This window comes from Pleurodeles waltl, chromosome 11 (assembly GCF_031143425.1).
Source record: "Pleurodeles waltl isolate 20211129_DDA chromosome 11, aPleWal1.hap1.20221129, whole genome shotgun sequence".
In the NCBI taxonomy this organism is placed as follows: domain Eukaryota; kingdom Metazoa; phylum Chordata; class Amphibia; order Caudata; family Salamandridae; genus Pleurodeles; species Pleurodeles waltl.
Genome location: NC_090450.1, coordinates 924,421,803 through 924,444,034, shown reverse-complemented (window position 1 = coordinate 924,444,034; position 22,232 = coordinate 924,421,803). Strand labels below are relative to the sequence as shown.

The 22,232-nt window shown below is 42.1% G+C and overlaps 1 protein-coding gene across 1 annotated transcript in view; it reads right to left on the bottom strand.

Annotated features, from left to right (window-relative positions):
* Positions 1-2,017: 2,017 nt before the first annotated feature.
* Positions 2,018-22,232, bottom strand: part of ARL6IP4 (ARF like GTPase 6 interacting protein 4) — a 115,599-nt gene continuing 95,384 nt past the window's right edge. The window contains exons 4-6 of the mRNA XM_069214968.1: positions 14,720-14,837; positions 3,444-3,513; positions 2,018-3,292 (exon numbers count right to left, since the gene is read on the bottom strand). Coding sequence (XP_069071069.1) covers positions 3,236-3,292; positions 3,444-3,513; positions 14,720-14,837 — 245 coding nt within the window. The 3' untranslated portion in view covers positions 2,018-3,235. The remainder of the gene's footprint in view (positions 3,293-3,443; positions 3,514-14,719; positions 14,838-22,232) is intronic.

Genomic DNA, 22,232 nt, shown 5'->3' with positions numbered 1-22,232 from the left:
GGAACACGTCCGAACCCGATGGCGGAAAAAAAACAATCGAAGATGGAGTCGACGCCCATGCGCAATGGAAGCAAAAGAGGAGGAGTCCCTCGGTCTCGTGACTCGAAAGACTTCTTCGAAGAAAAACAACTTGTAACACTCCGACCCAACACCAGATGGCGGGCTATGCACAACATGTGTATCTGCAGCTACACATGCCATCGAACATATAATTATGTGCCAAACAGAGTATGTGGTATATATGCTGCAAAGCCCACGTGCAAAACGATATGTTGGCAATACAAAGCTAAAAGTAAAGAGCGTACACTACAGCACAAAATGAACATACCCGGTGTCCAAACACTTTGCCCAGGAACATAACAGTGAAGCACATCAGCTAACCTTTGTAGGGACTGACACTGTACAAAGAAAACCTCAGGGGCGATAGAGCGAAAAATCTATGGAAATTGGAATATATAATTTTGCTTGAAGCAAAACAGCCATGGAGTCTTATCCAGGACAAAGGACTCTGGGTACACCTAAATGACTAAGTTGCCCAAGTGGGATCATATGGCATGAAAAACCATGGTTAATATAATTTTGCAGACACAACATACACCAGTCATTTTCAGTAATTATAATTTATTTTGCCCGTTAAGCTGGCGGAGGACAGCCATATAGCCAATAAATAAATCGGGCCAAAGTTTCTTTAAATGTTTTGAGGGGAATTTCAATGCATTCTTTTTTATAACCAAAAAGTTTTCGTCTAAGTAAAACAACTTTCCCTTTAACTTTTTGCACTGGTAGAGAAGTGTTGGAGTGCTAAAAGTGCCAGAGCCGTTTCTCGTGTTGGCAGGACAGATGAAAGTGATTTATTACTCTGGGGTTACAGATCTTACAGGTTTAGGCTTCACAGGAGACTTCCTCCTTCAGCCAACACATAATGCCAAGAATGGACAAACATGTGAACCTTATAATGAAGTGCCATTAACAATATGGGCAATTTCGATTGCTTAGTATTTGAACATCCACTGTGTTCCTTCTCTCCATACACAGCCTCTCAAGCTCGAATGCCATATCAGTGTCCACATAACAGTTTGAAATAAGTGCCCAAAGTCAGCATGAATTATTGATCAAATATCACTTTACATTTATTACAAAACACAATCAATTTGCAATAATTTTGTACCAATTCCTAAATACCATCTTTTTGTTTTAGATAAATAAACTCAATCCTCTGACGCGAAAGCTTGTATGCTTTTTAAACCATGTTCTGTCATCCAAATGACAGCTTCTTCTTGTTAGAAAATCCACAGATGCAGACCCCAACAGACCAGTCTCCAATTTTAAGCAAATGCCCACATGTGCTACTGCCCAAACTTACAAATTCTGGCTTACTCCTGCACGCACTGAAAACACCTAAGATGTAAATCATAAACTAGTGATAACCCCTAAATGTAAGGCAGCCACACCTTACCCTATAATTTTACTGGAAGCCATGGATACCCACCAAAGTATCTGGGTTGGTCTAGATAATGGCAAGGATGCTGAAGATATGTCTTGGATAGCCACCTTAGTTGAGAGACACCATTTAACTACCGTAGAACACTTCTTATTGTCTTCAATAGCTTACTGTTCATTTTCTATAACATTAGTTCTTCTTTCTGGAGTGTCTTTCTTTTGGCTTCTCCTTCTTTCTTCACACTCTGTTTCTTGGCCTTTCTTCCTTTCTATTGTTCTTGCTTCCTCCGTTTTTCTAGTTTTCTCCTTTGTTTCTTTATAGTCATTTTCGTTTCTCTTTATACAGCTCCTTTTCATAAGTCTCTCTACTTCTTTCGTTCTCGCCACAGCCTCCCTATTGTTTTCCTTTTTTCTCGCATTTTTCTTTCCCTTTTTTCATTCTCCCTTTCTTTTATTTCATCCTTCCTTACTCTTTACTTTCATCCATCCAATGGTGTTTCTCTTTTCTTCCTCTTTTTTCTTCCTTCCCTCTTTCTCCCTACATTCCTGTTTTCATGTTATCTTCTATTAATTTTTTGCATTTCCTTTCCCTTCTTCCTTTCTAGTTTGTCTTTTCTTTATACTCCCCTTCACAGTCTTTCTTCTCCTTTTCAATCTTCCTTTATCCTTTTAATTCCCTAGTTACTTTCCTTTCTTTATTTCATTCTCTAAGTCTTTCCTTCCTCGTGTCCTTGCTTCAATCCTTTCATTTTTCATCCTTCCTTGCTCCTATCCTTTTTTCACCCATCACAATTTCTTCTGTTCCTTATCTATTTTTTACCCACTTATGTTTTCGTTATTTTCTTTCTTACACCCTCTCTCTTGATGCGCCATCCAACTTTCCCTCCCATTTTCATAATTTCTCTATTGTTCTGTCACTCAACTTGCCTCCTTTGACTCTGCATTCCTCCACTCCTCTATGCTATCATACTGTTTTTGAGCTACTCAAAAAAAAGTGTGGGACACCCATGAAGAATACTCTGATGGTTTAGCATAGTACAGGCCCATGATCAAGAACAGTGTCACACCCACTAACCCAGATCTTCTGCCTCCCCAGAGAAGATGATGGAATAGGCACCAGAGAAGAGAGCGCAAACAGAAGTCCCAAACCTCCTGCTTCCACCAATTCATGGGCTGAGTGACCTAAAAGACACTCACAATGAAGTGGTAATAGAAAGTTGCATACACATTCTAAGAAGTTTTAAACCTGCAGTACCAATGTCAATACCTTAATGTTCCACACAGTAAATAGAGATAGGAGACTGCTGCGCCTCAGTGCCTGCATATCGTTTCAGACATTAAATGCACTTGCAAGTGTACTGTACCATGCCAAACAGCTATATGGCTGACTCTATGAAGACATCATTGTTTTTAGATTCAAGACATGGTATGGTTTTTTAAAGTCAACCGAGTGGACCACAGATTTACGTACTGGTTCGTCAAACTATGTTTCCAGCAGTGTTTCCGGCTCATGAATCCTGCTAAGAATATTTGTTATGATGGCAAATTCCCTACCTTTGATTTTGCCCTGGTTCCACTATGGGAGAAGTGGCTTCCCCCATAAGACCACAGAAAATGTTTTCCACAGTGAGTAGGTTCCCAATTGCGTAAACAATGACTCAACGGTGAATTGTGCTCCCAGGTATTGGAATAGGTTTAACGGTCAGTGGAGACTGGATGAAAACATTACGAACAGAACAATATCTTGATGTGAAATACTTGTGATCAGCGGATGGATGGGGTGCTTGTCAGGAGGTTACTGGAGCATCCCGGTCCTCATTTGGAAGGTCAGCCCATCTCCCTTGGTGGCTTGCTTCAAAGAGGAAAAAACGCAAGTCAGAGCCAAGAATACAAAGCTGTGTGGGTGCATTTTTATACATACACTTATTCAAGCACAAACACACACACTTAATAGTTGCCACACTTAAATGTTGGATCTTTGAAGATAAATGGTGCACAGGTACCTTGTTTATCTCTTTGTGCCTTTCTTGGCTCACAATTTCTTCTAGAACTTCACCATCTCCTTTGATAAGTCTACAGCAGAAACAAGCAATGAAAAATTACAGAAGGTCAATCTACTTTGGTGTGTTTGAGGTCATCTTGAAGTATAACTCAACCGACGGAGCTAACAAATAAGGCTCAGGTTATTAACCTGCTCAAAAGGATCATATCAAATGGAGCACCAGGTCCAAACGTCCTCCCCAACGCTATTTTGAAAGCCAACCTAAGTTGTGGTCAGAGATCTTAACTCCCCTGTTCAATGAGATCTCAATAATGAGATGTATCCCCAATCCTTGGCAGGGGAGTATAATTCAACCTATTTACAAGAATGGACCTGCTGATAATCCAGAAAATTACCGCCTCATTGCTTTAACAGACATTGAAGCAAAATTATTTGCATTCCGCCTACTTGAGGAGATTGAAGAGTGGGTCGCTACGCAAAACATAATTCCCATCTATCAAACAGACTTTAGGAAAGGCCAGTCAACAACTACTAACCTGCTCATGCTTATGTCCAAAAGTGCTGTACAAAATAAACCAGAAATTGTATATTTGTTTTATGGGTTTGAAGGCCGACTTTGACTCTGTTGCAAGAGACCAGTTACGGGCAAAACGTGCACCCTGGGGTGTGCCCCGTACTCTTCTCGGTCTAGTAATCCTGTTCTATACCAACACATTTGTTCAGGGTAAGTTGGGGGATGGCACTAGCTTGTCACAGAAATGTAACACCTTTCAAGGTCTGTAGGAGGGCTGTGATCTTGCTCCAAGCTTATTAAATCTTTTCATGGCTGATCTTCCGAAACACCTGGAAAATGTAAATGCCCATGCTCCTGCTTTCACAGGCTATAACTTTAAGTATTTAGAATATGCTGATGACACGGTATTACTTAGCAATACACCAATAGGTTTACAGCAGATAATTGGGTCCTTTAAGTAGTATATGCCAGTCAATAGTTTGGAGCTGAATACTAGAAAAACTAAAATCATCACAGTAGGTCATCCGAAGGTGAAACCTGGAGTTTGGGTTGTTAGGGGGAGACTACAGAGTATGTGAGGTCATATAAATATCTTGGAATGATTTCTGATGATAGAGTGTCATTCAAAGGTAATTTTAATTATCTGAGTGCCAAAAACACAACTTCTATCTATGCTTTTAAGACCTTGAGAAATAAGTTAATGTGCCCAAACTATGTGCATCTAATCAAAGTCATGGTGGCAAAAATTGTCCCAGCACTGGCCTATGGATTAGTCATCTTTCGTGGTTGAGATGCTCCACTCCTGAATAAGCTGCAAATAAAAGCCTATAAATCATTTTCGTAAGTTCCAAAGGATAAAAGCCATGCTGAAATATGACTTTGGTTTGGATCACAAAATCAAACACTAGTGAGACAGGCTGCCTTTTTAAAATGTCTCTACCTGTTATTTTAATCTGAACCGGACACATTAGCTAAACTGTGTTGGCAGGAAATTACTAATTCCCAGTACACATCTACTTGGAGATCTTACTTTGATAATCAAGTATCTGGATTTGGAACAATCAATAGAACAACTTTTAAGAATTTTCTTGAATCGAGCAACAAAGTAATTATCTTTCGAAATGGATACAGAGGCCCTGATAAGGAAAAAGAATGTCTGGTCTATTGTTAACAGTTACGAAAAGCTGGAGCTTAAGCCTTATCTGAAAGCTCACTTCTCAGCTCACATAAAGACCAAGCTTCTACGGTTGCAATTTGGCATGTACGTTATCAAGGATAGTATACCAAGGTGGATTCAGCAATGGGCAACAACATGCTGTAGACTGTGTGGTTATAAAAAAGAATTTTACTAAATATAACTTGTACTTGTCTAAAATTATTTCAGGCATGACAGACTCTGCTAAAATCACTATTGTTAGCTGCATAAGTGAGAACATGCCAAGAAGCAGTTAAATGCTGTCTATCAGGCAGGTCAATCTTGGCAACGTGCCGCTTGGTGAAGGTCTTGTCATTGGCTGAGAACCTGCTAAATTCTGTTTAAAAATATGGCCACACATGGATTTAATACCTACCCAAAATTATATTCAGTTTGGTAGTGCATTTTGATTATTTCGAATAACAATGATTAGTCTGTATTAGATTTTTCAAACATTGTCAAACATCAATTTGACATGACATTTAAAACAACTGTAATATTAAGCTATCATATTTCAGATCTGCTTTTAATATTTTGATCTTGAAGTATTGTGATCTGTATGGTAACTGTTACATTTTTTAATGATTTTTTCAATGGGTTTTAGAGCACATTGTAATGACTTTGAGTAATCAATCAATACATTTTTTTACAATAAATATTTTTACGAAGCAATGAAAAATGGCCAGACAGCACAATCAACCTTTGAGCGCTACATTTCAGAAAACACATGAAAAATCATGACTTTTTCCAAACGAAATGTTTTTACAGCTATTGTTCCACCAAGTGCGTATTTGAGGGATACTCTGATTTTTAATTCTCATATTTGAGAGATGCACTGATTTTCTATTTCTCACAGTGATACGGTATTTGGAGAAGCAGCTTCCTGGACCTCTTCTTCCTGATAAATCTAACACTCACGTATACTCTTGTGAAGGCTGTAATGGGAGCCCTTTACAGTGGTAGTGCTAGCCCTGCCTTAACTTTCCATGCAATTAAACACAGTGGACACCAAAAACGTTTTGGTGGTCTGCAGGAGATAAATGGTCCCATGTTCATGCAAATGGCGGAAAAATATGATTGTGAGATAATGGACACGGAGGTATGTTAATATTTGTACAGGATGCCCCTGAACACTAGGTGCAGCAGCACGTTCGCCATCTGAGACTGAAGGTATGGCAAAAAACCAAGGAAAAGTGGCTAATTGGATACACTGCTGGACACTCAGTGATTGATGGACAGATGCAAATACATAGCTGTTATTGCTGAGACACACATGGGCCCCCTCTTGGGAGCAGAGGTGTAAATAACAAGCTATCCTGGGAGATAGTGTGTTTGGAGCAAGAGAGCAATGCATGAGTTCACCAACCATTCCAAAAGCACACCATTTTATTGGTAACTCAATATTTTAGAGAAACAATTGATTCCCCCACCATTTTGAACTTGAAAGCTGCCATTCCAATGTTTCTTCATATGAGTACATTTATGTTACTGGACAACGTATCTCTTTTCATCTGAAATCGAACACCTACAATGCAAAAGATGAAACTTGCTCAAACACAATCATTTTTTTCTGCTCATCTGTCACACTTATGACAAGACTTTTTTTTCGCTTGCTGAAGCTGTAACTGTGGTTTTTAAATCACAATCTTTCCCTCTCTGGTCATGATGGTAAACTTTCCTCAACCTGTTTCCTCCTAGTGAACCTGCAAAGGAAGATACTCCCATTTCTTCCAGTCTCTACCTATCGGACAATCATCCAGGCCATTGTATTAAGTTGCTTACTGCAATTGGCTCTTCCTCAGCTCCCCTGCTTTTCTTTTTCACTGACTCAAGGTGATCCAGAGTTATGTAGCATGACTAGCTTTGCAACTTCCCTATCGATAATGTTCTGCGTTAACAAGGCTACACTGGTTACCTCTCACAAACTGCATGGCTCCTGACTGTCCCCATTTTTTGCTGCTCCTGAGTGGCCGGTGGAGACTTTTCGTCGAAGGCAGCAAAGATCTGGAACTCTCTGCATCTACGCCCACTTGACATGCTTTTTCCTTTTTTGTAAGGCCTTAAAAACTTTGCTCTACCCTAACACTGGCCTGCCTTTCACTATTTCTCCTACCTGGTAATCCTCTTTCAATCCTTCATTGTCAAGACACCATTTTGATAACCGTTGCTTTTTTCAAACATCACTTACATTACATTGCCTGCATTTTAAGAAACAAGGCCTGAGGCCAGACGGCTTGTCTGTATAATTTTATAAAGCCTACCAAGAAATCTTAATAGAACCATTATCCAGTTTAGAACTATATTTTATAATCAAACTCTGTTGCTAATTCTATGGTAGAATCCATAATCACATTGAAATTAAACCCTGATTACGCTCCCACCAAATATAGTTCATGCATACTGATAATCCTGCTAAATTTTGCGATAACATATTTACTTCTATTCTGGTCACTCAACCCCAAAAAATCTGGTCTTTCCTTATCTCTCTCTACCAAACAGTCTTTATAATCAATCAATCAAGCAGGATTTGTAAAGCGCAACTCAAATCAATCCTAAAATGATGGAGGGCTGGTTCGATGAAGAGTGTTTAAAGCTAAAAAAGACCTTATCACAAGCACTGAAGAACCGGCACTTGAATGATTCCAACGAGCAACATTTTCATGGATGTAGGCAAAAGTACAAAAAATTATTAAGATACAAAAGGAAGATATTTCCACATAAACTTTGGAAAACTTTACTGCAAGCAATAACGGCAGGGAACCCCAAAAAGTTTTGGGAGATAGTCAGGTGGGGATGCGAAGGCCCCCCGAAAAACCTAGAACTGAATATTAACCCTCAACTTTGGGTAAAGCACTTTACTGCCTTGTATCAGGAAGTGGCCAAGACAGAACCAGGGATGACCATTAACCCAAACATCCTCACTCAAGGGCTGGGAGGCAGAAATCAAAGATCAAGCAAAGTATTTCCTCTTCAAAAGACCCATGCAGCATCTTCAAATTGTCTTTTTAGATCGGTAAACGGAACCCAGAATGCACTAGTCTCTAACGAATTTTCCAGCACTAATTCCACGCAAGTAGCCCACGTCATTCCACGTGCAATGAAGTTAATACCGGAATTCAGTGAAAGAGAGATTAAACAAGTTATCCTCCTTCAAAAGCCGCATAAGGCTGCAGGCCCAGATGGCATCGCTTCAGATGCTTACCGTAACCAGCTAACGTTATGGTTACCTGCTCTAGCCCGTCTATTCAACAGTGTTTGGCATTACGAGGTAATCCCTCCTTCTTGGAAGGAATCAATAATCGTTCCAATTCACAAAAAAGGGCCTCGGGACATGGTGAGCAATTATAGACCTATCTCAATGCTTGATAGTGTTGGAAAGATTTTTGCCAAATTGATTCAGTCGCGTCTAGACCAATGGCTGCAGGACGGAGATTTAATATCAACACACCAAGCTGGTTTTAGGAGAGGCCAAAGTACAACAGACCAACTTTTTAAGCTAAACATGATCTGTGCTAAATACGCCACCCTTAAAAACTGTCCATTATACCTGGTCTTTGTGGATCTCCAAACAGCCTTCGACAGCGTAAATCGCCAAACATTATGGCAGCTATTGTCGGACATGGGCATACAGGGAAAAATCTTAAGGCTGCTAATTCTATTGCATACAGGAAACACTGCCAGGGTCAGATATTCTACGAGAAATGATTATACGGCCAAAATTCCAATTGAGCGAGGTGTAAAACAAGGCTGCGTTTTGGCCCCAACCTTATTCAATTGTTATATAAACAAAGTAAGTCAAGTTTTGAAGGAATTAAATCTGGACGTGCCAAAACTAGCCAATGAAAGTATACCTATCTTGCTCTTTGCTGATGACGCCGTATTACTGGCAAGAACAGAGATAGCAATGCATGGTCTACTTAGGGGCTTCAAATCTTTCTGTACCTCAAGGAGCATGGTAATCAATGAGGGGAAAACAAAGTTTATGATTCTCAACCAAAAACAGACGTTGCAATCGACTTTTAGGGTAAATAATAAGCCTTTGGCCCGAGTGGCCACCTATGATTACCTGGGCTGCAGATTAGATGAAAAACAGACATGGAAACCACAAATCTACAAAAGCAGAATTTCCTTGGCCCAACAAGCCGGAGCAGTACTCAGATTTGCAAAGGCTACAGGCAATCACTCCGTGAGCTCCGCACTGCTTGCATACAAAACAAAAGCAAGAGCCGCAGCACTTTACAGCGCAGAGATCTGGGGATTCAGAAAGATTCCATCAATACAAGTAACCGAGAACAAATTTTTACGCCAATTACTTTGTCTAGGTAATGCTACACCAATGAACGCAATAAGAATTGATCTACAGATGAGAAAGGTTGAGGACTACATCGCTCTGGCTCCAGTAAGATACTGGATCCGTATTTGGACAAAAGAGGCTCTTAAACCATTCAGAGACGTACTTAAGGATATCATGAAGCTGCAAAACCATCGGAAACTGCCCTGGTTCAAACATATCTCAACTATCCTGGCTGCTATCGGCCAGGATGACTTTTGGCTCCATCCAGAAAAAATCGGAAGGCCTAGTCTAGCTGTCATAAAAAAGGCATATTGGGAGCGAAAGACAGAGATTATGTGCGAGTCATTTAGCCCTTTATTCAAGCGGTATATTTTGTTTAACCAAGAGCTTAAACCAGCATTATTCATAGACAGTATTTATCCGGAGGAAAAAAGGGCTCTCTACTTTAAATTCCGTATGGGCACACTACCAGTGACAGCGGTGGTCAACAGATGGCAATCCGCTCCTCCGAGTAGTTTAGAATGTTGTCCATGCCTTCATGGTGGTCCGGAAACACTTTCCCACTTCCTTTTACTATGCCACTTTACGCTCAGACTCCGTAAATTGTACCTTCGTCCACTTTTCAGAACTTCCGGAGTTAGGAAGTGCAAGGAGGCGGAAGCGCTATGTATGCGTTCAGATGAGAAATACATTGTGACAAAGGTCTCAACCTATATCTTGGAAGCATGGAAATTACGTCTATCAATGCACCTACAGTTGGCACAGGCACAATAGCCTATGTTATCCCGTACCTATTTAGCTTGGGAAATCGGTGCAGGGTAGTGTAAACTGGGTTAGGCCTCGGGCTTTTATTAAATGGCTGGAAGGCAATGCAAGGCCCCAAATGACTCGTCCCATAATAAGACATTTTAAATATTAGACTCATAATGTTTTTCTAGAATAAGTTAAGTTTTTATGTAAATTATGGTCAAATCAGGTTTTACGATAATGCATGGTAAATTGGATACATTTTGGCACATGTTAAATCAAAAATTCAAGCATAGTTCCTTTTATTGAGATGTTTTATTTAATGTGATTTTTATTGAGTTCGAGGGATTGATATCTATTGTGTGATTATTGTTAAGGCCGGATAGGCTAATAACAATTAAATAAAATAAAAAATGGTAAAGCGCAACTAATCACCCTCAAGAGTATCCAGGCGTTTGCAGGTCTCAGCGGCTCATTGGAATAGCCAGGTCTTGAGGGAATTACAGATGAGAGGTGATGGCCCGGAGCTGTGTGGGGAGGGTGTTCCAAGTTTTTGCTGCTATGTGGGAGAAGGCACGTCCTCCACTTCTGTGGATGCGTGGAGTGTGGGAATGCGATAGAGCGTTGGAGCATTGTCTTCTTGACAGTTGGTGGAAATTCAGGCAGTGATTAATGTAAGTGGGTACTCGGTTGTGTAGAGCTTTGTGTGTGTGGGTCAGCACCTTGAATATGCACCTCTTTTGTACGGGCAACCAGTGGAGATGCCTGAGGTGTGGTGTTATTGTTGGGGAAGGTCCAGGATGAGTCTGGCTTCGGCATTCTGTATGGTCTGAAATCTTTGTAGGAGTTTTAAGGCGATTTCTATGTAGAAGGCATTGCCCTAATCTAGTAGACTGGTGATGAGGGCTTGTGTCATGGTGCGTCTAGTGTGCAGAGTGAAGAAGCAGGCAGAAAAGACAGTGTTAATCTGTGATTACATGGTGAAGCTGTTGTCAATGATGATTCGAAGGTTTCTGGCATGTTCAGAGGAGAGTGAGTGGGTGTGGGTCCTAATTCTGAAGGCCACCAGGAGTTGTTCCATGTGTTGCTGTTTGTGCCGAAGATCAGATCCTGTCATGTCTGGTGAGCAAGAGGGTGAATTGGGTGTCATCTGCATAGGAGATTATGTTGAGGCCATGGGATTTGACAATGTTAGCTAGTAAGGTGATACATGCATTAAAAAAGCGTGAGTCTGAGAGATGATCCTTTGGGACCCCGCAGGTGATGTCTTTTGAATCGGAGGTGAAAGGAGGTAGGTGAATCCTCTGGTTTCTTCCAGTGAGAAAGGAGGTGATCTATCTGAATGCGTCCCCTTGGAAGCCGATGTGGTGGAGTCCTCTGATTAGCGTGTGGTGAGATATGGTATTGAAGGCTGCAGAGAGGTCGAGAAGGATCAGGGCTGCTGTTTCTCCTCAGCCGAGGAGGGCACGAATGTCATCTGTGGCTAAGATAAGGGCAGTCTCGGTGCTACCACAGACGCAAATCACCAAATGAGAGATACTACACATTTGGATGTAGAGCTTATCGAACTTGCAGAATGTAAAAACATTTGAATAATCTTTCCCAAGCAGGATGCGGAGAAGGCGTTTGACAGAGCTGATGAGCCATATAACTCCAACGTCTAGAACAAAACTGGGTTTGGTCCAAACATGCTGTCCTATATTCTGTCCTATACTGAAGCAAATTTCAAATCGTCTTTGCCCACAATAAAAGTTGATGGGGATCTTTCGGGACAGAACCCTCTAACCGGAAGAATGAGGCAAGGGTGCCCTCTTTCTCGCCTTGCAATGAAGCCATGGATACAAAATATCATCTCCAACTCTGAAATTTCTGGTATAAAGTAAAAAAGCAGCCACTATAAATTACAACTATTTGCAGACAACAGGTTATTCTTTTTGACTGACCAAGAGCACTCAAGCCCTGACCTAATCGACGAGTTACATGCTTCTGTGGCAATGTGAGGCTTCAAAGTAAACTATTCAAAGTGACAAAGCCTGGTGGTAGTGGACCCCACTGTCAGCTGTAAGACACTATTAGTGAAAATGGGTTGAAATGCTGTGCAAAACCTATTAAGTAGTTACGGATCACTCTTACCTCAACCATAAAAAATTTAACTTGATGCAACATCTTACTTCTATTAAATATCGTATTTAAAAATCTATATAGATGGGGTAGGCTTGTGTTTTCATGGCTTAGCAAATTAGCTACCATAAAGATGAACTTCCTTCTGCACCTCCTCTGTGTGGTACAAACCTCTCAGATTTTCCAAAGCTGCAGTACAACTGATACAAAATAGGACGGTGAACTTTAAGTAGCCAGGTAGCTGGACTCTGAGAATCTCTGCGTACTCATATAAATACCTGTTTGAGGGGGACTGGGTGTCCCGAACATAGGATCTTCTATATATACCACTCAATTGCGACAGGTGTTAGACTAGACTAGAACTACACCCAAAAAACACATGATATTGATGGAGCAGAATTTGTTGACAATTCTACTAAACCTGCTATGTGCCGTCCAAAAGATACTGGTTCACCTATAGCGTGCCCTGGCTATGTCAATAATACTGGGACACGTTGGTTAGGAAGAGGGGGGGCCATAACTTACCCTTCTCCCATGGCACCAATAATTCACAATTTGTACTTCCTAACCTCCACCCCATCCCCCAGAATCATAGAACAGAGATTTCTGAATTGTCGATCTGGTGATCCACCCTGGATAAAAGAATTATTTCTTGAGGGAGAACCTTTTGACGGGCACGCACTGAAGGACTCCGTCCTTGCTGAACAAAAGGGTATCACCTTACCCAACTAATTCACTGGCTTGTTAAGCAAATTATTTTAGCGAGTGAGAAAGAGTTGTGAAAGACAATACGCGTCAGAAACAATTTCCAGCTAAGAGTGTGACAAAGAAGGAAATTCACACACTAATCAATAATTTATGTCACCAAAAAGACTCCTACAAAACTGCTTGAAAAAAGACTTGATGGCAGAGAAATCAGATATCAGAAAAAGAAAAACAGATTAGTAGATGGTCTTGGGCAGCAAAATCGTCCATGTGCTCCCAACGTAAGGAGAATTCATAGAGTCACCACTGAAGGTGAAGTCGAAAAGCTCCGACCCAAGCTGGGGCAGCTGTAGGGAAGAGGGATCCCATGCACATGTGGTGGTAATCTACTCATGTACAGAACTACTGCGCGGAAGAGCTGCTCCAGATCTAGTCGATCACTGGGTGGGATTGACCTCTCCCACAGAGGACAGCGCCAATTATAACACCCAGCAGCCAATTTCTGCGTCAAACGGAGGTGGTGAATACTTAAATACAGCAGTCCGAAAAGCTTCAGTGAGCTGCTGGTCTTCTGGACAACCTGTGTGACCTACAGTAAATGTATCGCTGTACTAAAAACCTAGAAAGTTGCTAAAAAAGTGATGAAAAAGTGAACTGCTCTCTAGCTGTGCCGTCATGTTCGCTGAGATGCAAACGTGGAACAAACAATATAAAGGTGAGAAATTACAAATGAATGGCATCAGATCGCTTTAAGTTAGAAATTATATATATTTTTTAAAGAGCACCGACAAAGGAGATCGGAATCTTGGAACTGGAGCACGTGCGTGACCTCTTCAGCACAACGAGTGCCCGGGGGTTACAATCGCCTGAAAGACTGACCCTGTGGGAACTGGACTGGTCGAGCCCTGGAAGGAAGGGAGGCTAAGACAGCAGTTTAATGATGTCTCCTTCACCTGCCTTGGGGGTTGGGGGCTTCTATTTTAAGAGCGGCCTGTCACACTTCGTTTCCCTCAGATGGACGTTTCCTACAGCCCGAGACGCGGAGAGTGAAACTGGGTCACTTTTGTTCTTTCGAACTGTAAACCGCGGTAACGTGGCTTCTCTGGGGAGCAGATGCGATCGTAAACTATGTAAGTGAGCTCCTGGTCCCCCAACTCTTGTCGGGTCTGCAGGTGCATCTATCAATTAGGGTTGGGGGAGAGGACGGGTTGTGCAGCTCCACCGTGCGCTCCTTGGCTTCCGACCCCCTCCCTCTTACGTCTTCCTCACCCTGCACCACCGCCCTCCCCTCGCACTCTGTGCTAGTAACCTCCGGCGCTTTCCGGTGCTCACCTCCGTCCCACCCCTGTAGGTTCTTGGACTGAAGTGCTGAGATGGCAAAAAAAAAAACAGCATAAAAGTACCAAATGCGCTTTATCGTCCTGGGTTATAGGGTACAGGGACTTCTCACGGGCCCTTACCAGCAACCTTCACACAGAATTATTACAAATATCATATCTGGGCCTGAAAAAAAATACAATTACCCTTATCCCTGTCGATCTACCCAACCTAGGTGTTTACGGACATAGCAGTATACCAGGGTGCCTGCTGTGGAATCATATTGTACGATTATCTGTGAAAGCTCAACATGCCCTCTTCAAAATGGTGACATTCAGTAAGCACAAACATGATAGCGTAGCATGCTATATAATGACACTGTACCTTGTTCGTCCGGTTTCGGGGTCGATCACCCGCCTTATGACGCTCTGCTTGGCCTCATATTCCTCCTTCGTCATTGGCTTCATCGCTTGTACGCGAGACTTCTGCTCATCTGTTAAAACTGAAAACAGCCAACGGGCACTTTAAGGACAAGCATTTGCAACGTAATAGGTATCGCATTTACTGGAGTTGGAGCTATTGGCACTGTAAATGCATAACTGGACTTTTTTGCCACATTAATTGGTCAACCCTGCCACATATTTTGGTCCTTTCTGCCACATAATTCCACTGCCCCTTCACATAACTTAAGGGCTAGTAGGCCTACTTGAATTTTTTTTTTTAAACAAGGCCCTTAAAACACAAACTACTCCCAGGTTTAAAACATATTTACTTGGTAGTTGGTATAGGCGGCATTGCCCGCGGGGCAATGAAAATAATTGTACCCCAAGAATGAGCGCTTACTGGATCACTGTCCCTTTACTGCAGTCTGGGGAGTCAAACACAATGCCCATGATTTTTCACATGCTTGAAGAGAGCCATCTCACATGATATTAATGATGCTCAGTCTTAAACTGAAATATTAGTTATAAAATATTGACCATTGTACAGCATAATCAACTGTAAGCTTATCTCGAGTTTAGTTTTATAAATACGTGTGCACACAGGTCAAGTTTCACAGACTCGAACGTGCAGTTCATGTAGTCAGATTTCTGCTTTGTAATCGCAGCTTGTATCACGTTCTAAAAATAAAACTACAAGTCCCAGAATGCAAAGCAGAAACAAACTAAATGAGCGGATTACGTTTTGAGCTTGAGAGCTAGACAACTCTACGGATAATACTCTAAGGGCTAGTTTCCAGCTTGTATCATGTTATAAAAATAAAACTACAAGTCCCAGAATCCAAAGCAGAAACAAACTAAATTTGCAAATCACATTTTGAGCGTGGGAGCTGGACAACACTACAAATACTATTCCAAGGGCTGGCATCTAACTACGATATTACAGGTGGAAGCCCCCCTGAATAGTAGTGTATCACTGTAAAAACACAGCAACGCTAGGATTTCTGCATCTTAACTGACTGTTTTCATCACAGACTGCAGCTACAGCTCATGAGCTGGGGTTGGCTGCCTGCACAGGGTTTGGAAGGGGGCGCAGTGCACAAATTTCAAAGGTATTTATTAACGAGTTCAGCAAAGTTGTAGTATTGCGCTCAAACAAATAACTCATTATTCCTGGAGGCCCAAAAAAACAAACATCTTCAAAGCAGAAAGTAGCTTTAAAGTGCTATGCAGTAACACAGCAGCTGCATATAAAAGTTAAAGCACTAAATACTGAGGCAACGTAATTTTAAAGCCATATCAAGCCTATATATTCCATGTCCAGTCATTCCAGGCCCTTTCAGCTCACTGTTATAGTTGTTTTGTTTTTCATTTGTGACGTTTTTATGCTTAGAGTACATCCAATGTAAAAATGTCAAAATAACTCTGGTGATTAATGTCTTTTCTGGAGAGAGAACATACTTTTATCTAGTGGAAGCTTGGACTCATTATAAGGCAGTGCAGAGGGTTAATGTGCCTGCTGCAAAGAACATGTACTAGGCAGGTCACAGAGTGCATCTAATGTAAACATATCAAAATAACTCTGATGATTTATGTTCTTTCTGGGGAGAGAACATTCTTTTCTCTAGTGGAAGCTTGGACTCATAATAAGGTAGCGCAGAGGGTTAATAGGCCTGCTGCAAAGAACGTGTGCTAGGCAAATCATATAGTGCATATAATGTAAAAATGTAAAAATAACTCTGGCGATTTATGTTTTTTCTGGAGAGAGAACATACTTTTTTCTAGTGGAAGCTTGGACTCCTCATAAGGTAGCACATAGGGTTAATATGCCTACTGTGAAGAACAAGTACTAGGATAATCACAAAGTGCATGTAATGTAAAAATGTCAAAATAACACTGGTGATTTATGTTCTTTCTGGAGAGAGAACATACTTTTGTCTAGTGAAGCTTGGAGTAATCATAAGGTAGTGCAGAGTGTTAATGTGTCTGCTGCATAGAATGTGCACTAGCCAGATCACAGAGTGCATATAAATTAAAAATGTCAAAATAGCCCTCATGATTAATGTTCTTTCTGGAGAGAGAACATAGTTTTATCTAGTGGAAGCTTGGACTCATTATAAGGTAGCGCAGAGGGTTAATGTGCCTGCTGCAAAGAACGTGTACTAGTCAGATCACAGAGTGCATATCGTGTAAAAATGTCAAAATAACTCTGGTGATTTATGTTCTTTCTGGAGAGAGAACATACTTTTGTCTAGAGGAAGCTAGGACTCATAATAAGGTAGTGCAGAGGGTTATGTGCCTGCTGCAAAGACCGTGTACTAGGTAAATCACAAGGTGCTTGTAATGTAAAAATGTCACAATAACTCTGGCGATTTATGTTCTTTCTGGAGAGAGAATGCACTTTTGTCTAGTGGAAGCTTAGATTCATCATAAAATAACGCACAGGGTTAATATGCCTGCTGCAAAGAATGTGTTTAAGCAAAGTATGGTGCATATAATGTAAAAATGTAAAAATTATTCTGGTGATTAAAGTTCTATCTGGAGAGAGAACTTACGTTTATAGTAGAAGTTTGAACTCATTATAATGTAGCGCAGAGGATTAATGCTCTTTCTGAAGAGATAACATACTTTCGTCTAGTGGAAGCTTGGAGTCATAAGGCAGCACACAGGGTTAATATGCCTGCTTCAAAGAATGTGTACTAGGCAAATCACAAAATGCATGTAATGTAAAAATGTCAAAATAACTCTAGCGATTTATGTTCTTTCTGGAGAGAGAACATACTTTGGCCTCTGTTGTGGGGTGAGATATGATAGCAAGTTGCTAACATTCCTGGCAAATTAGCATTGAGCAGTAGAAGCGAACACAAATGCAACACAGGAGCCTTCTACGGTCTGGTTTTTCAGGACACCAGGAAGATAAGCTAAATCGGGCAATTTCATTAACTGTTTTTGCAAAAAAAAAAAGCCATGCAGCATACTGGAACTGAGGCCCAGCCATGGCAGCTCCTCCAAAGGCGACTGAGAGGAACGTGGCGAGCACTCACTGACGCAGACCTGGTGCCGCGAGCCAACAACTGCCCCAACACACAGTAGAGAGGACCAGTGAAGCCAGTGTTACACACGCCTTGCTCGCATTCTCTCACAAACGCCGGACAATGGAAACGCTGCAGCTTTGGAGCACCATGGAGCGAAAAGTGAAAAGACAAAACAGTAGCTCGACCTAAAAATAAAAAACAAGTAGTCCAGAAACCATGCGTAAAACATAGACGCCGCATATGTTTACAGTAGTTGGCCGGTGCATTTGACTTTTGAAAGGCAAGCCCACGAACAAATGAAAGTGACGGGCATGAGACGGGCATGGTTAAAGCCCACAGAATACATGACAACAGGTCGGAAGCGCTTGCCCGCTGGACCTAAAAAACAGGACATGTTCTGCTGCACAGTTACTTTAGAGTAGATAGTTCACACTGGAAAATAAGTACGCCAGGTCCACAGTTACGCCAACACTCTTGCACCTTTTCAGTTTACAATATTCTAATATGTACATTTTTATCTAGAAAATACATGTGGGTGCACAATCACACATAATGCTTGTAACAAAGAACGCAATTTGACTCATGTCACAAACGAAATGCTTAACAGTGCTGTATGTTGCTTTGCATTATGGTACTTGAAATTACAGTTTTTATTTGGGAAGGGAGAATTTGAAGTATAAATGTACAATCTGAATCACAGCTGAAAAGGGATCTATCTCATAAGCTCTGGTCACAGTATTAACCTGGCAAATTCCTACTTTATGACGTATTATGTGCTCATCTGCGGGCACTTGCCTCCACAACACTTCTAATGGAACACAGAAATCATAAAAGACCGTTTGGAGTAGATTTATACACTAAATTACACTTTTAAGAACGGGCAAATTTCCTTTATTAATAAAGGAAATCAGATGTGTAACATGTCTTGGCTGTATCGACCATGAGTAGATTTTACCACGTCATCTCACTTGTCGGGTCTGCAGGTGCATCTATCAATTAGGGTTGAGGGAGAGGACGGGTTGTGCAGCTCCGCCGTGCGCTCCTTGGCTTCCGACCCCCTCCCTCTTACGTCTTCCTCACCCCGCACCACCGCCCTCCCCTCGCACTCTGTGCTAGTAACCTCCAGCGCTCTTCCGTGCTCGCCTCCGTCCCACCCCCTGTAGGTTCTTGGACTGAAGTGCTGATAGTGATATGGCCAAAAAAAACAGCATAAAAGTACCAAATGCGCTTTTCTGTCCTGGGTTATAGGGTACAGGGACTTCTCACGGGCCCTGACCAGCAACCTGCACACAGAATTATTAAAATTATCATATCTGGGCCTGAAAAAAAAATACAATTAGCCTTATCCCTGTCGATCTACCCAACCTAGGTGTTTACGGACATAGCAGTATACCAGGGTGCCTGCTGTGGAATCATATTGTACGATTATCTGTGAAAGCTCAACATGCCCTCTTCAAAATGGTGACATTCAGTAAGCACAAACATGATAGCGTAGCCTGCTATATAATGACACTGTACCTTGTTCGTCCGGTTTCGGGGTCGATCACCCGCCTTACGACGCTCTGCTTGGCCTCATATTCCTCCTTCTAACCAAGGTGCTCCAACTGCTGAAAGAGTCCTCGCAGCACCTGCAGCTGGAGACACCATTTGGGATCCAGTGGGCGTCTTTGGCTGAGTTTGTCCACCCTTGAATTCAGAGTGCCAGCCATGTGTTGAACTTCCAGAGATATGCCCTGGTATTCCAGCCATGATCAGAGACACAGAGCCTCTTGACAAAGGGTCCATCACCCCACCCTGCCCTGTTTGCTGCAGTGCCACATTGCAATGGTGTTGTCTGTGAACACCTGCACCAACCTTCGCTTCATCAAAGGAAGAACGGCTTTCAATGGCAAGAGAATTGGCAAAAGTTGCAACAGGTTGCTGTGTAGCCCGCACTCTGCCAGATATCAGAGTCCTTCGATTTCCACCTCTCCCAGATGGCCACCCCATCCCAAAAGTGATGCATGTCACCAGAGTCAGCTCTGGTTGGCAATGGGAGAGGGTTTTGACATGACCCAATTGTGTTCAATCACCCACCACTGCAGATCTTTTGCAGTTTCTGCCAAGATCTGGACCATGTCAGAGAGATTCCACCGGTTATTGTGCGCACTGGAAGTTTAGGTCCCACTGCAAAGCCTGCATATGCCAATGGGCATGAGTTTGAAGCAGAATGCAGCGGAGGAATCAACTTCGGGGAAAGCACGTCTGGCTCTATGCCACCTACTGGCGTGCAGGAGTACTGCTCAAAAACATCCAGATCCAGTCTGATGCTCTGGGATTATTCTAAGGTAAGGAATCTAAGGCATCTCTGTTTGAAAGTCTCCTACAAGATAAACAGTTTCAGACAGGTATCTGATCGATTTTTTTTTGTTTTGTTTTAAGAAGTGTGTTCCAAATGGGACACTCTGGGCTTGGCGACCAGACAGCAGACATGTTGTCAAAAACTGAATACAAGATTTACTACACAAACAAACCATTGTTCCTGTACTTGCCTATAAGGAGAGCTCAGGATTTTACTTGATTATTTTTCAGAGGTGATAAGTGTCTAAAGATGTTGGGTTGTTACTGAGGCTGCAACAAGAAAGAGATGGGCATAAACTCTTTCTATCAAAATGGAGACCATCGAGAGTCTTTACTCTGGTACAGTCAAGAAGCTATGTTACATCCCACCACACCAGAAGGATGCCTACCCTCAAGTGCCTATCTGCCAGAGTCTCTGGTATATAAGTAGGATCAACAATACTATTATGCTGGTTTTCCAATTGGCAGCAATATGGTACCAATGGTATTAAATGCGATTGCTTAGTGGATGAGGCTTCTTCTAAAGGATGTTTTTACTCTGCATATTTACCGAGATAATAAGTAGATTCATGTCACCATGGACAGCCAGTTGCCTTCTAGTTCACTGCAGATTGTGGTGCAGGTGAATTCTTTCTTGAATCACTCAGGATCAATAATGTGAGAAACAATCTACAAGGTCTTCTGCACTAAGAGAAGGCACAAATCAGAAGCTGTTTGAGAGCAAAGCAGGATCCTCAATTACGGTTTCCTACTCGTGATCCCACCCCAAAGGGTCTAGTAAGAAAATTCCTATCCCATTGGAATCAGGAAACCTCACTACTAGAAGAGGTTATCTATGGCTACCGCCAATACCTGACATTTTCACCAGGTGGTTGCGATAGCTGGAGACTTTGTAGAAGGGAGCATCATTTATTGGATCCTGACATTTCACAAGTTGGTGATGCCTGCAGTAATCATTTGGAGCTGGCATGCAGTTTTTGGTATCCTTGTGAGGGCCATTTGTAAGAAGTGGGAGGCGATTTGGCAAAGTCTGCAGGTATTTGCAGACTAGATAAGAGGCAAGACCGCATTGGTTAGGGCAGACAAAGTGAAACGGCTGTCATCAGAAAGTTAAAGAGGAGCTTATGTTTGAGCACTAGCAGATAGCTCACATTTTGTCATGACACAGCAATTTGTGTTCTCCTACAGTGGTGCATGTATGAGGAAAGAAAAATGAGGCAGTAGGCCATCTCAGCTAGGTTAGTTTATTCTTCCAGGATTTCTTCTGTTGAGAGAGATATTCAGGGGAGATTTTCAGGAGGTTTGGATCCTTCAGACTAGATGTGTTTGTGAGTAAGCACTGTTCCTGATGCCTGGTAGAGGCAGCGAAAAGTAAAGGGAGCAGATAGTCTGGACTGTTTTAGGAGATAGGGGATTTTTAATATTTTTCCTCTGTTTCTGCTGATTTCTCAAATGTTCACAAAATTGAAGGTAGAGGGGTCAGAGAAGATAATAGTTGTGACAGTTTATGTCAGGAAATACTGGGCCCACTGGGCGATTCCCTAGAAGACTCATAGGAGTGCTCAGCAGTCCCCCCCTCACTGTGCATGTATGTTTGGCCAGTCATCTCGGGCCAGCCAAACATACATGCGCAGTAGGCACTCTCCAGCCCAACAACAAAGTTAACGAGCTTGCGAGAGCCTGCACAGGCTCCGAGTCTAGCTGGGAGCCCGCTGGATAGGTGCTCTCAGCCAATCCTCACGCTGCTCACTGGCCGCAGGCTGGGAGCCTGTGCCTGCAGCGAGACGGAAGAGAGGAGCGAGGTAAGTGTTTTTTTTTTAAATTTAATTTATTTGAATGTTTATCTCCCCCCGCGCCTGCCCTGACTCAAATGGTTTCTTTTGGTATATCACAAAATGTAAGGACTGCACCAGGAACGAGCAGATGTGCTGGTATATAGACCACAGAACAATGTGCATTTTGAAGGCTCTTTTCTTCCCTTTCAAGTCAACACTTCTTTACAGTTAGCTGGGATATCATAAAGGAGGAGAAGGTGAAAAGTCATGCCCAGGGAGGTGGTGCTAAGACTGGAAGCAGGTTTGT